We start from the raw sequence: 14,886 nt of genomic DNA, 5'->3' as shown, positions 1-14,886 counted from the left end.
CAGGGGTTGGCATCCCAGAAAATATTTGATAGGTAGAATTCTTGATTTTCTACAATTGGGTTTAGAGATGAAGCTGGCCTTGAGTACTATCAAGGGTCAGGTCTCGGCCTTATCAGTATTATTTCAACGGCCACTTGCTTCGCATTCTTTGGTCCGAAACGTTATACAGGGGGTGACGCGTCTTAATCCTCCGGTTAAGGCGCCCCTAAACCCCTGGGACTTGAACTTGGTTCTGTCTGTGTTACAGTAACAACCTTTTGAACCAATACATCAGATTCCTTTGGTCTTGTTGACAAGGAAGTTAATTTTTCTGGTGGCCATTTCTTCTGCTAGAAGAGTATCAGAATTAGCAGCCCTTTCCTGTAAGGAGCCTTATTTGATTGTACACAAGGATAGAGTGGTACTGCGCCCTCATCCTAGTTTTTTACCGAAGGTGGTTTCAGATTTTCATTTAAACAAAGACATTGTTCTGCCTTCCTTTTTTCCAGATCCCTGTTCTCCGGAAGAGAGATCATTACATTCGTTGGATGTAGTAAGAGCAGTCAAGGCCTATCGGGAGGCACCTGCTCAGATTCGCAAAACTGATGTTTTGTTCGTGCTGCCAGAAGGTCCCAATAGAGGACAGGCAGCGTCAAAAGCTAACATTTCTAAATGGATTTGACAAATGATTATTACGGTTTGAAACAGAAGATTCCTCCGTTTCAGATCAGGGCACATTCCACAAGGGCTATTGGTGCTTCTTGGGCAGTGCATCACCGAGCCTGTATGGCTCAAATCTGCAAAGCCGCAACCTGGTCTTCAGTCCATACATTCACCAGATTCTATTAGGTGGATGTGAGAAGGCATGAGGATATCGCCTTTGGGTGTAGTGTGCTGCAGGCAGCGGTACAGGGTCCTCAGGTCTGATTGCACCCTACTTGGTCGTGGTTCCCCCCCCTCAGACAGCATTGCTCTGGGACATCCCATCAGTACTTACTGAGGCTCTGTGTCCCGTGATGTTCGAGAAAGAAAATAGGATTTTTTTAAACAGCTTACCTGTAAAATCCTTTTCTTTTGATGGACATCACGGGACACAGAGGTCCCGCCCCTCTTCTAATACACTATATTGCTTGGCTACAAAACTGAGGTATCCCTGCAAGGGGAGGGATTATATAGGGGGTTGAACTTTCTGATGGGGTGTGCCAGTGTCCAATCACCAGTGATACTGAGGCTCTGTGTCCTGTGATGTCCATCGAAAGAAAAGGATTTTACAGGTAAGCTGTTATAAAAAAATCCTATTTTTTACACAAGTTGCGGGAAAGTGACACTTTTTTTTTTTTTTGCACAAAGTTGTCACTAAATGATATATTGCTCACACAGGCCATGGGCATATGTGGAATTGCACCCCAAAATACATTTAGCTGCTTCTCCTGAGTATGGGGATACCACATGTGTGGGACTTTTTGGGAGCCTAGCCGCGTACGGGGCCCCGAAAACCAATCCCCGCCTTCAGGATTTCTAAGGGCGTAAATTTTTGATTTCACTCTTCACTGCCTATCACAGTTTCGGAGGCCATGGAATGCCCAGGTGGCACAAAACCCCCCCAAATGACCCCATTTTGGAAAGTAGACACCCCAAGCTATTTGCTGAGAGGCATGGTGAGTATTTTGCAGCTCTCATTTGTTTTTGAAAATGAAGAAAGACAAGAAAAAAACATTTTTTTTTTTTCTTTTTTCAATTTTCAAAACTTTGTGACAAAAAGTGAGGTCTGCAAAATACTTGCTGTACCTCTCAGCAAATAGCTTGGGGTGTCTACTTTCCAAAATAGGGTCATTTGGGGGGGTTTTGTGCCACCTGGGCATTCCATGGCCTCCGAAACTGATAGGCAGTGAAGAGTGAAATCAAAAATTTACGCCCTTAGAAAGCCTGAAGGCGGTGCTTGGTTTTCCAGGTCCCGTACGCGGCTAGGCTCCCAAAAAGTCTCACACATGTGGTATCCCCGTACTCAGGAGAAGCAACAGAATGTATTTTGGGGTGTAATTTCACATATTCCCATGGCATGTTTGAGCAATATATCATTTAGTGACAACTTTGTGCATTTGTCTTTTTCCTGCAACTTGTGTCACAATATAAAATATTCCATGAACTTGACATGCCTCTCAGCAAATAGCTTGGGGTGTCTACTTTCCAAAATGGGGTCATTTGGGGGGGGGGGGGGTTTGAACTGTCCTGGCATTTTATGCACAACATTTAGAAGCTTATGTCACACATTACCCACTCTTCTACCGCTTTAGATTTACAGAGGAGGTCTACTGCTAAAATTACTGCCCTCGATCTGACCTTCATGGTGATTCTTCACATGCATGGTGCAATTGCTGTTTACATTTGACGCCAGACCGACGCTTGCGTTCGCTTTAGCGCAAGAGCAGGGGGGGACAGGGGTGCTTTTTTTTTTTTTTTTTTTTCTCTTTATTATTTTTTTGCTTTTTTATCTTATTTTTAAACTGTTACTTTCATTTGTTTATTTTTTTTATTGTTTTTATTGTTATCTCAGGGAATGTAAATATCCCCTATGATAGCAATAGGTAGTAACGGGGGGGGGGGGGGGGGGGGGCAGGATTGCTTTTACATGAAAGCAACACAACAAACACAAAAAAATGGTTAACAATAAAACACAGTAAACGGTAAAGTATAAAAAATTGCATACCTGAAAAGCAAACATGATAAAACATAATAACAATAAAACATTGCAGAATAGAATACAGTAAAAAATAGCAGAACAATAGAGAGAGAGAGAGAGAGAACAATAAAAACGACAACTATTTTTTTTTTTTATCTTATATATTTTTTTGTGTTTTTTTTTTTTTTTTTTTACACTTTTTTTTGTAACTGTAACTTTTATAACTGTAACCGGTTCCAGGTTCGGGTCTCTCAGAATGCGATGGCATCTTGGGTGTGCCTAGTCTGTGCACTGCTGTACCCTACGCTAATGCTACTAATACATCTGTTCGTTGGGTAGGGGTACTCGGGAGGACATAAAGAAAATGCCTCTCATGCAGCCGACTGCATTTGGTTGGGGATGTGAATGGGGGAAGTACGGGCGCTGCAGAAGTGGTGGGTTCCCAATTATTAGGATTGGCGAATGCAGCAGGAAGGGCATTATGGGCATGACGGGCCTGTGTTTGTCTTCTTCTTGGTTGCAGCAAGACACGACTTGTGCTTGCCACCTCACCAGCTCGAACTGCACTTATGAGACTCGCCACGTCGCCAAGTGTTACTGCAGTGCTGGTTTGACTAAGACCGGGGTGTACTAGGCCGCTGGTGCTTGCCAGTTCCCCAAAACGCTACCAAAAAAACTGTTAGCAATCGCAGGGATCAGGCCTGACTCTGCGAACGCTGCAGTTATGTGTTTTGTAAGTGACAGTGATCGATCGATACTGCACTTGGGTGGGCTGGGCTGGGCTGGGCCGGGCGGAGGGGCAAAACGCAGGTGCTAGCAGGAATCTGGGCTGATCCCGCTAACACTGCGTTTTTGGGAACCCTAAATTGCTGGGGACGCTGTTATAGATCTGATCGGATCAGATATTGATTCGTTCAGATACTATACCACTAAGGGAGGCGTATGCTGCGTGCGTGGGTGTTAGCAGTACTGGCGCTAACCTGACGCTGCCTGGGGCGACGCATATCACCGTCGGGCGATCAGGGGGCTAAACCTTTATTAGGTAGTAAACGGCGGGTGCCCTGACACTATAAAAAATTAACTAACCAGCGTCACCCATAAGTTATACGGTGATCACTGGTGAAAGGGTTAACTAGGGGGCAATCAAGGGGTTAAAACCTTTATTAGGTAGTATATGGGGGTCCCCGACGCTATAAAACGCTGACGGCGAACCTAAATATTTACCTCCCTAACTAGCGTCACCAGTGACACTAATACAGCGATCAGAAAAATGATCGCTTAGTGACACTGGCGACGGGGGGTGATCAAGGGGTTAAAACTTTGTTAGGGGGGTACCCTAGACCTAAAGGGGGCTAATACTAACTGCCCTACCACACTAACTGTCACAAACTGACACCAATGCAGTAATCAGAAAAAAAAAAAAAAAACGTGGGGGGGGGGGGGGGGGGGGGCGTCATGGGGGGTGTAATGTGTGCCTGGCATGTTCTACTGTGTGTTTGTGTGTGTGTTGTGCACTCACTCGGATGTCTTCTCTCCTCGGCGCCGGAACGGAAAATACCGAGCCGAGGAGAGATGACATCATTTCCTCTGCTGCTGTTTACTATACAGCAGCAGAGGAATGATTTCATTGGCCGGGAGCGATCGGGAGAGGGTGGCCACGAATGGATGGCCTCCCCCTCACCTCTGATCGCCGGGGGAGAAATGCCAACCGCCTCGGGCACCGGGGGGGGTCCGACCGGACCCCCCGCCCACGGGAGGCAGATGACATACAGGTACGTGATTCTGCCTGCCCATGCCATTCTGCCGGCATATATCGTCGTGAGGCGATCGGCAAGTGGTTAAATCACCTTTGAGCCCTTGGGACTTGAACTTAGTTTTGTCAGTGTTACAAAAACAGCCATTTGAACCGATACAGCATATTCCCTTAGTCCTTCTGACAAGGAAGCTGGTGTTCTTGGTTGCTATATCCCCAGCAAGGAGGGTTTCGGAATTAGCAGCTCTTTCTTGTAAAGACCCATACTTGATTATTCATGAGGACAGAGTGCTGTTGCGCTCTCATCCAGATTTTTTGCCAAAAGTGGTCTCAGGTTTTCACCTGAACCAAGATATTGTCCTGCCATAATTTTTTCCAAAGCCATGTTCCAGGGAAGAGAAGTCACTACATTGTTTTGATGTGGTGAAAGCGGTCAAAGTCTATTTAAAGACAACTGCTCAGATTCGGAAGACTGACGTCTTATTTGTACTGCCAGAGGGTCCTAAGAAAGGACAGGCAGCGTCAAAATCCACTATCGCTAAGTGGATTCGGCAAGTTATAATTCAGACTTATGATTTAAGGTGTAAGATTCCACCCTTTCAAGTCAAAGCGCACCCTACCAGGTCGGTTAGTGCTTCTTGGGCAGTGCGTCACCAGGCCTTCATGGCTCATATCTGTAAGGCCGCAACTTGGTCTTCAGTACATACATTCACTAAGTTTTATCAGGTGGATGTAAGAAGGCATGAGGATATCGCCTTTGGGCGCAGTGGGCTGCAGGCAGCAGTATAAGTCCTCAAGTCTGGGGGTGCCCTACGGGTTGTCTCTCCCCTCAAATAGCATTGCTATGGGACGTCCCACATAGTAATTACTATGGTGCTCTGTGTCCCGTGATGTATGATTAGGAAAATAGTATTTTCATAACAGCTTACCTGTAAAAATCCTTTTCTTGGACTACATCATTTGACACAGAGGTCCCTCCCCTCTTTCTGGGGTTTAAGTATATTGCTTTGCTAAAAAAAGCTGAGGTACTCCTGGTAGGAGGAGGGGTTATATAGGGAGTGAACTTCCTGTATTGGGTATACCAGTGTCCATCACCTGGTGCCTATATACCCACATAGTAATTACTATGGTGCTCTGTGTCCCATGATGTACTCCAAGAAAAGGATTTTACAGGTAAGCTGTTATAAAAATCCTATTCTCTAAATACGGAAAGGTTTCTTCACGGTAAGAGCTGTGAAAATGTGGAATAGACTCCCTCAGGAGCTAGTTCTGGCCAGCTTTGTAAATTATTTTAAAAAGGCCTGGATTCTTTCCATAGTGCATATAGTATAAATGGATACTAATATTATATGTAAAGTTGATCCAGGGAATATCTGATTGCCTGTTGGGGGATCAGGAAGGAATTCTTTTTTCCCCACTGGAGCAAATTGGATCATGCTTTATTGAGTTTTTTTTCTTTGCCTTCCTCTGGATCAAGTGTGGATATAGGATTGTATATATGGAGGTTTTGTGTGTGTGTGTTTTTTTTTTAATTGGATGGACTTGTCTCTTTTTTTTTTTAACCAGATTAACTATGCAACCATGTAAATATTGTGACATACTGTCCAAAGCCAACCCTTGGCCATCTTATAATCACCTCATCAGCACTTTACTCCTGCTCTCTTTCTTTCATGGCTGATGTAAGAATATACTGGGTGCTTCTAGGTGTGGGGCAGCATGTGACCTCCTCCCACCGTTCTCAACCCCCCCCCCCCCCCCAAAAAAAAAAACAATGTTTGAGCTAAGAGGGAACGGTAACACCACCCCTTCCATGATGTGATAGTTCTCAGGCATAGTGACTGGCTGCTAGGCTTAAGCACTGTCACCTGATGGAGATTATGTTTCTCCCTCTTAGTCCCAATAATGGGTTTATTAGTATTGGCTGCACGAAGGAGCAACAGGATTGTACTGAAGAGGTGAGAAGTACGTTGTCAGGGGTTGGCTTTACCCAAACCCAGAATGGGCACGATAATGGGGTCTCTAGAAAGTCAATTGCACTGAAACACAGTCTAAGCCATGAGGAATCCATGCCCTCGCCCAGTATTTCCTGTACTAAAAATGGGGGTTGTGGAAAGCTCTGGTTAAGGCACCGATTACTTACTTGCTTCCTTAGAAGCCAAACTGTACTTGTTTTGTTGGACGATTGTGTTGTGTTCTCTGAGATTCTGATTACGAAAGCCACCTTTAGAAATGGTTGTGTTGTCTTCTCCTTTTAATATGTAATTTTCTTCTTTTTGTCACGTGTCTTATAGATTTGGAGTAAAAAGTCTCATAGACACCTGTGAACTTTTAGTGGGCATGCCCCATGGGTCAGATGAGGTAGCACTTTCAGAAAAAGAAGAGGAGGATGATGATGGAGAAGAGAGAGAAGAAAATTTCCAGGAGTTATTGAAGTCCATGTGGGTGGATGAGGACGAAGATCTCTTTTCAGACCAGAAGGTGGTGGAAGCACTTGAGGAAAAAGTTAATGATGGAGGGGTTGAGGAGGTGGATTTGGAGGAAATCTATGAATTTGCAGCCACTCAACGCAAAAAGCCAGAGGAACAGCCCACAGAAGCTGAAAGTAGTAGTGAACTTGAAGCTGGATATCAAGACAAGGAGTCTGAAGACCAGTCTCCTTCAGCCAGAAGCCAGGCGGCTAGAGAAGAACAGCCTATGGATATAGTAAATCAACAGTCTGAGGATTGTCACTCAAAAAGCAATATAAAAAATAGTTCTTTAACATTGTCCCCTGTCCAAAAGGATGTGGCAAGGTCTCTTCAAAATTCACCTGCCTGTCTTAACTCTAACAGCCTAGAATCTTCTCCTGCAATACCTCCCTTAGCTTCTCCTTCTTGGACCAAAACGCAGACACCTCCAGTTCACTCTGTTCCCCCTGTTCAATCTCCCTTCAAAAGGCACAGTTCCACATCTAATTCTCCAGCGCGTCAATGTTTTATCACACACTCAGAGCCATTGATACATCCCTCAGCTGTGCTCACTGATACCTCTACTGCAGTTGTACACACTATTTCACTCATATCCCCAGAAAGAGAGGAAGATCCTGAAGCAGACCTGTTCAGCCAGCACAGCCGCACACCTCTTGATGATAGCTTTGACCGTTTATTTTCAGAGACATGTGGCGAGTATGTAGAACCTTCAGGGATTTGCGGATCAAGCTCCCGCATCCGCGTTGACACTCCTTGTCACGGACCACCTGTACTTACAAGCTCACCTTCTGTTATTCAGCGTCCTTTTCTTCCAGAGCTTGGATCTTCACCTAACATCCAGCAGCAAACAAGGTCCTTTTTAGGACAGTCTTTGTCAGCTCCTGAGAATGGAAATTCCCCAGCCTCCATTTGTAAAGATTCTAAACATAGTGAACCTACCCAGAATTCTAGCAAGGTTTCCTCTACAGCTGTGTCCCAGGAACAAGACATTATCTTGATCCTGTCATCTGATGAAGAGACAGAGGACTGTGCTCAAACTGCTGAAGTTAAAGCACATAGCAGTAAGTCTGGTATATTCACGAGCATTAAAGACTCCCCCGCTAGCTTCAGTATTAGAAAAAGCAGTGAAGAACATTCACGTCTGGATAAAAGCAGCAGTTCAGAGATGTCTTGGTTGATACCTGCTACGCCAATGTCACATTTAATAGGGACAGGAGTTTCCCTGCTCCAAGCATCACATATAATGCAGTCAGCCAAAACATCCAAAGCAGGCAACCATGATGATTCTCGTCATGACTTGGCGTCACCAACTCAGAGAAGCACCTCTCTCACTGTAACTTTGAACACAACCCAGACATCTTCATTTGCTAATCGACCCCCATGCCCAAGCACCCCTGAAAAGATCGTAGGGTCCTGCACTAGCACGGGTAGCAAGATTTCCTGTGTCCGCTCATCACCATTGTCGTCCATTGCTAGCAGTACTGTGTTTGAAGTTGTGGACAGTGAAGAGGAGGGGCCGGTGGCTGAGCCCCAGGCTGACACCAGTGCTTGCAGCTTTCAGATGGATTACGATGAGCCACCTATGCCCATTGAAGATGATTTGTGGCTAAACGCACAGGAGAGTCCAGCAAGGCCTTACTCTTCACCAGACAAGGTCCCTTCTTTGCACGTAACACCAGCCAAGTCCCCGGGACCCTCCTGCAGAATGCCTGCACTACAGGAAAGAGACAGTGAGCCTGATAAAAGCGAGGACTCTCCTCATACTACAGCTTCACAGAGCAAGCAATCAAGCTACCTCAACTCCAAGCTGTGGGATGAGTGGGAGGATGAAGAACCTGAGTTGCCTGCTTTTCTTCCATTGTCTCAGCGAATAAACAAAATCCCAGATGTGCATAAGTTGCTGAGGACCCCAGGTAGGTTTGTCCGCCATGATGTAACAACACTGTAGAACCGATACTAAAACCAGGCTATCTAAAAATGTATGTAACAAAACCTTTATAAATAAAATTACAGTGCAAAACTCAATGAGCAAATCAACAGTAAATATCTATAAGGATAAGTTCATTTTTTGGCAATATGTTACAGCAGTATTTATGGTGTACCATGTTACTAAAGAGCACCTCTCGGTAGCCCTCCCCCCCCGATCCCTCATTGCGACAGCAGGTGGGGGATCCTCTCCTGCACCCGCTGTCACAATTAAAAAAACAGTTCAGTTGTGCGGAACTCAGCCCACGCACCTGTTAATGTTAGTTCTGTTAATGAAAGCACTACAAGTACCGTCTTCCACCATGGCAGACGGCCTGTAGTTCTTGACGAACTGACGTTGTTGATGAGTTCTCTTGTAGTTCATTGTAACTGTCTGCTCCTACAGTGGATATAAAAAGTTTACACACTCCTCTTAAAATGTCAGGTTTCCGTGATATAAAAAAATAAGACAAAGATGAATCATTTCAGAACTTTTTCCAGGTGAACTGTAAAACTCAGTTAAACAACAAACTGAAATATTTTAGGTGGAGGGACGTAACACTAACAAAAAGATACAATAATTGGTTGCTTAAGTGTGCACACCTTTAAATGAATACTTTTTTGAAGAACCTTTTGATTTTATTACAGCATTCAGTCGTTTTGGGTATGAGTCTATCAGCATGGCACATCTTGACTTGGCAATGTTTGCCCACTCTTTGCAAAAACACTCCAAATCTGTCAGATTGTGGGGGCATCTACTGTGCACAGCCCTCTTCAGATCACCTAACAGATTTTCAATAGGTTTCAGGTCTGGGCTCTGGCTGAGCCATTCCAAAACTTTAATCTTTTTCTGGTGAAGCCATTCCTTTGTTGATTTGGATGTATGCTTTGGGTCGTTGTCATGCTAAAAGATGAAGTTTCTCTTCATGTTCAGCTTTCTAGCAGAAGCCTTATTATGACTGGTATTTGGAACCGTTCATAATTCCCTCTACTTTGACTAAGGCCCCTGTTCCAGCTGAAGAAAAACAGCCCCAAAGCATGATGCTGCCACCACCATGCTTCACGGGTATGGTGTTCTTTTGGTGATTTGCAGTGTTGTTTTTGTGCCAAACATATCTTTTGGATTTATGGCCAAAAAGTTCAACCCTGGTTTCATCAGACTATAACACATTTTCCCACATGCTTTTGGGAGACTTCAGATGTGTTTTTGCAAAATGTAGCCAGGCTTTGATATTTTTCTGCATTAGAAAAGGCTTCTGTCTTGTCACTCTACCCCATAGCCCAGACATACAAAGAATACGGGACATTGTTGTCACATGTACCACACAGCCAGTACTTGCCAGATATTCCTGCAGCTCCTTTAATGTTGCTGTAGGCCTCTTGGCAGCCTCCCTGACCAGTTTTTCTCGTCTTTTCATCAATTTTGGAGAGACATCCAGTTCTTGGTAATGTCACTGTTGTGTCTCATTTTCTCCACTACTTCACTGTGTTCCATGGTATATCTAATGCCTTGGAAATTCTTTTTTACCCTTTTCCTAGCTGATACCTTTTAACAATGAGATCCCTCTGATGCTTTGAAAGCTTTTGCTGTAGGATGCGACTAAGAAAATGTCAGGAAAGACCTACTAGAATAGCTGAACTTTATTTGGGGTTAATCGGAGGTACTTTAAATGGTGGCAGGTGTGTACTGAGTCCTATTTAAAACAAGTTTGAATTTGATTGCTTAATTCTGAACACAGCTACATTCCCAGTTATAAGAGGGTGTGCACAGTTATGCAACCGCATTATTTTAGTCTTTTATTTTTACACTTCCTCCCCCCCTCAAAAAAAGATTTGTTTGTTTTTTAATTAAGTTGTACAGTTTATAGGTCACATTAAAGGTGGCAAAAGTTCTGAAATGATTTATCTTTGTCTCATTTTTTTACATCACAGAAACCTGACATTTCAACAGGGTGTATAGGCTTTTTATATCCACTGTATGTGTGGTACGCGTAGACTGCTATATTGAAAGTCTGCAGAAGTCTAACATTGCACCTGTAATCTGCTGATCACGGGTGCAATGCAGGCTTCTGAAAAAAAATGCACATTTTTTCACCTGCAAAAATATGTACATTTATTTTTTTTAAAGGTGAACTTAGTCTTTAAAGTGTCTGTAAAATAAACATATTCAGTACTTCTTTGCAACACTCTCACATTTCCACATATTTTTTCTCTTTAAAACACTTCAAGTATAGAAAAATACCTGTTTATTTTCCAGAAGTCCTGTAAGCCCCTAACTTCTTGTAGTGAGCTAAAATTACGCCTCTTCTGCACTAAAATTACAATCATTGGGATTCCCCTGCTTGAATTATCCTTTGCTTGACTACAGAACTCCTTTATGGAAATAAGGAGGTGGGTGTTCCTGCAGAAGAACTCAGGCAGGGAACTTAAAGTGGTTCTAAAAGCTGAAGGTTTTTCTATCTTCATGCATTCTATGCATGTAGGTAAATAACCTTCTGTGTGCAGCGCCGCCCCCCCAATCCTTACCTGAGCCCTCTCTGATCCAGGGATGTTCATGATAGCCTCGGTTGTATGGGGACTCTCCCTCCACTGCTGTTAATCACAGCCAATGAGGAGAGAGGGGAGCTGCGGCTCTGTGCCTTAGAGAAACGTGGGAGCGAGCATGCAGCGATGCCCCCAGGGCAGGTGGCTTTCTCTGGGGGCACTGCTCAAGGGGGAGGAGTGCCACCGGGGTTCCCGAGTAGAAGAGGATTGGAGCAAAACCACTGCACAGAGCAGGTAAGTATAACGTGTTTGTTATTAAATACAAACAAACAAACAAAGATTTACTATCACTTTAACTGCTGGTTCACACTGTAGCGATGTCAAACATTTCATGTGATTCACACCGCACTGCCGTGCAGATCACATGCAATGTCTGTGCGATGCAAATTCAGCCATACAGATTGTATGACTGAACTCACATTGCATTCATACCAAAATTGTGCAGGGCCCTTTTTTTTTTTTTTGTCCGCACCAGAATCGGAATCAGTGTTCACACCCAATGCGATACGATTCCTGTCCAAATGGACAGTTCGCACTGTGATATGCAAACCGATCTGGGGGTGTCATTACCTTTCTATTGACACCTGCAGCGGTTCGCATAGTGCAGTGTGAACTGCCTGCAAGTTCTATGCGATGCAGGAACAGGCATTGCAATCATGCTGGTTCCGGCATTGTGCTGGTGTGAACTGGCTGAGTACATTTCTGGCAGATCAACAAGGATTTTTGCTGTTTCTGCAGATAGAGAAATATTCATGTATTGCGGAGATGTAGTGATTTTTTTTTTTTATTTTGTCTAGACATGCACTTTGAAACCTAAAGGTGCTCTTGTTGTGCATGTAAAAAAAATTAACAGGTACGAAAATTGAAGATTATTGTCTCCTAGAGTGCTGCCAAAAACTGGTTGAGGTAGTGTACGCATCTAGAGAAAACAAAAGACAGACTACCAAAAATTTTTTACCATTTTGTTTGTCTGGTAATCCAGTATACAGATTCTTGTTTACAGGTCCGTAAGAGACTTCTAAGTACTACTTGCAAGTTTAAATATTAATGGTTAAAAAATAGAGATAAAAAAATCTGCAGAAAAATGTTAGCTATAGAGAAAAGGAGGAGTTATTTAGGGCTGCTTGGAGTTAACTATGATTTAATGATAATTACACAGCTGGGATTTAGTTTTCTATGGTTTAATAATAAATACACAGCAAGTTCCAGCTGTTGTAGCAAGAGGACGGGGACAGGCCGTGCTACGTATACCATTGACGTTTTTCAGGACGTACGGCGCACACCCGTAGTCTGCAAGAGATTATTAACTGTCTTAGGCACACAATGTTTTATTATACTGAGCCATTTTCTGTGTGACTTGACCCCCCCAGTTCACTGTATTTGCACCTTAACATTTTAGGGAGTGCAAAGTACGTTTTTTATTTAGTACAGCAACAATAACACCTTAAAAAAAAAAAGAAATCAGTCTTTGTTGCTAAAAACTGAAGAAGATTTATATGCTTCCGGAGTGGAGGAGCTTATCCTTTGTTAAGTGCTCGTAGGGTAATTTGTTGTATCCACAGTGGCATTGTTTACCTCTCTACCCACTTCTCTTTAGAAGGTTCATTGTGGTACAGAAATGTGGGATGGTATGCAGATCATCAGTCACAGCATGCTTGAATATTGAAAAAAAGTGTTTTGATGAGACTCTGGAGTGAGCAATCTGCTTGTAGTTGGGATGCAAAGAAAAGCTTAGGCGTTTTGCTGTGGCCCTACGTGGTATTCCTAACAAAACACCTCTCCTTCGCTTTTAGTTTCTATTGTGCGCAAGAGAGAGCTGCCCCCGAAGGTTGCTATCACTCCACTACCGAATTATTCAGACATGGACACCCCAGTCTTAAAAAAGGAATTAAACAGGTATGTAAACAATACTGTTTGCACCCCACCCTTTTTCTGATATCTTACTGATTTATTTAAGGAAAGTGTAGGATAAAATTAATGTTTAGCTAGTCCAGGAGCTTGCACCAAAATGGCTAAACTGCTGTATTTATTTTATCATTTAATGAGAACACAGCACAATAGTGTGTATGTCCTTTCTTCAGGAGCAATCACTGAGATAGGTGACTCCTCATCATCTTCGGCCTGTACAGTTGCTGGCTGATCACTTTTTATGCAGTGTCTGCAGGAGGAAGTTTTTATTTTTTTATTTTTTTTACTGTTGGTTGTATTGTTTTATGCTTCTCTTCCCTTGAAGTGTCACTAAACCCACATTATAAAAACTATCTATAAATGGTGTACTGTATTACATGCTTGTTTATTCATACTCACTCTCAGTCACTATATGATTTGTTTTCTGTATGCTTCAAAAAACCTGGTTGATCCTGCTGTTCTCTATGTCCACCTTCTGTTTATGTCCCCAATTCAGCTAGGGATTTTGCAGCTGTGGTGGCAACTCTGCACATTCTCAGTTTTCAGTTTCTATGCTAAGCATTTCCTCCCTATGACATCTGGGCAGCCCATCTCACTATTGAGTCACACATGTGGGCGTATACACAGTGGTAAATGACAGCTCACTCCCTCCCTGCCCACTAACCAGCTGAACACAATGGGGGCAGGATATTACATGTAGATTAATGGAGGCTTCACCTCCCTCTTATTCTAAGACACAGGCTGGAGGGACGTGACACAGCCTGTGACTGGCAGAAATCTGCCCACACCATGTTATTTCCACAAAATAATAAAGATTTAATTTCAAATATACAGTATATTTGTATGGCAAGTTAAAACAGTTTATTGATTTTATTTAATTATTTTTACTCTGTATTCCAAAGCCTGTTTTTTGTTTTTTTTTGAACATGTGACCAGTAGCAGAGGACTAGATGCTCCTCTTGCTCATGTTTCTCTGCAGACAGGCTGGTTTATGTGACAACTGTATAACGATAAGGAAAACGATAGGAAAAGGGTACTTAGATGGGGTTTTTTTTTCAATAAAATAATTACAGTTCCATCATCCATATACAGAAATAGAAGGGACAATGTATATTAAACAGCGTGTGCTTGGTATCACTGTAATGTGAATACTGTAAGATACTGTAAAATGCTGTATTAGAAGAACACATTATTCCAATAAGGGGGTTCACTTTAAAGAGAAACTAAGCTCTGGAAGCTGTGCCAAAAAAAAAAAAAAAGGGGGCAAAGGACTAGTCATTACTATTCTATTGCTTGTGGTCTATTGCAGCTGATTTTCCCCCCATTACAAACTTACCCATACTTTTCTATGTATAGTGTCTCTGTGTGGAGGCAGCCACCTTGATGGAGGCAGGGTTTATTTTCCTCATGTCAGAACTTCCAGATGAACAGCACAGTGGTGACATCACCAAATCTCTCTCCAGAGACTAGCAGTCAGAGGTCCAGCAGTGCCTTAGATATCACACTACTGATATACAGCTATGAGGCTGTAGGAGCACCCAAGCTTGACAGGATAGAGGTGTTCATACCACTTCTTTTATGAAGGGGGG

General features: G+C 43.2%; 1 protein-coding gene across 3 annotated transcripts in view; it reads left to right on the top strand.

Moving 5' to 3' along the window:
- Positions 1–14,886, top strand: part of SLX4 (SLX4 structure-specific endonuclease subunit) — a 97,212-nt gene that overhangs the window by 64,399 nt on the left and 17,927 nt on the right. For all 3 annotated transcript variants that reach the window (XM_073636572.1, XM_073636571.1, XM_073636573.1), the window contains 2 exons: positions 6,704–8,793; positions 13,183–13,285. In XM_073636572.1, the coding sequence (XP_073492673.1) occupies positions 6,704–8,793; positions 13,183–13,285 (2,193 nt within the window). The remainder of the gene's footprint in view (positions 1–6,703; positions 8,794–13,182; positions 13,286–14,886) is intronic.

This window comes from Aquarana catesbeiana, linkage group LG06, assembly GCF_042186555.1.
Source record: "Aquarana catesbeiana isolate 2022-GZ linkage group LG06, ASM4218655v1, whole genome shotgun sequence".
NCBI classification, from domain to species: Eukaryota; Metazoa; Chordata; class Amphibia; order Anura; family Ranidae; genus Aquarana; species Aquarana catesbeiana.
This window is presented reverse-complemented; position numbering and strand designations above follow the sequence as displayed.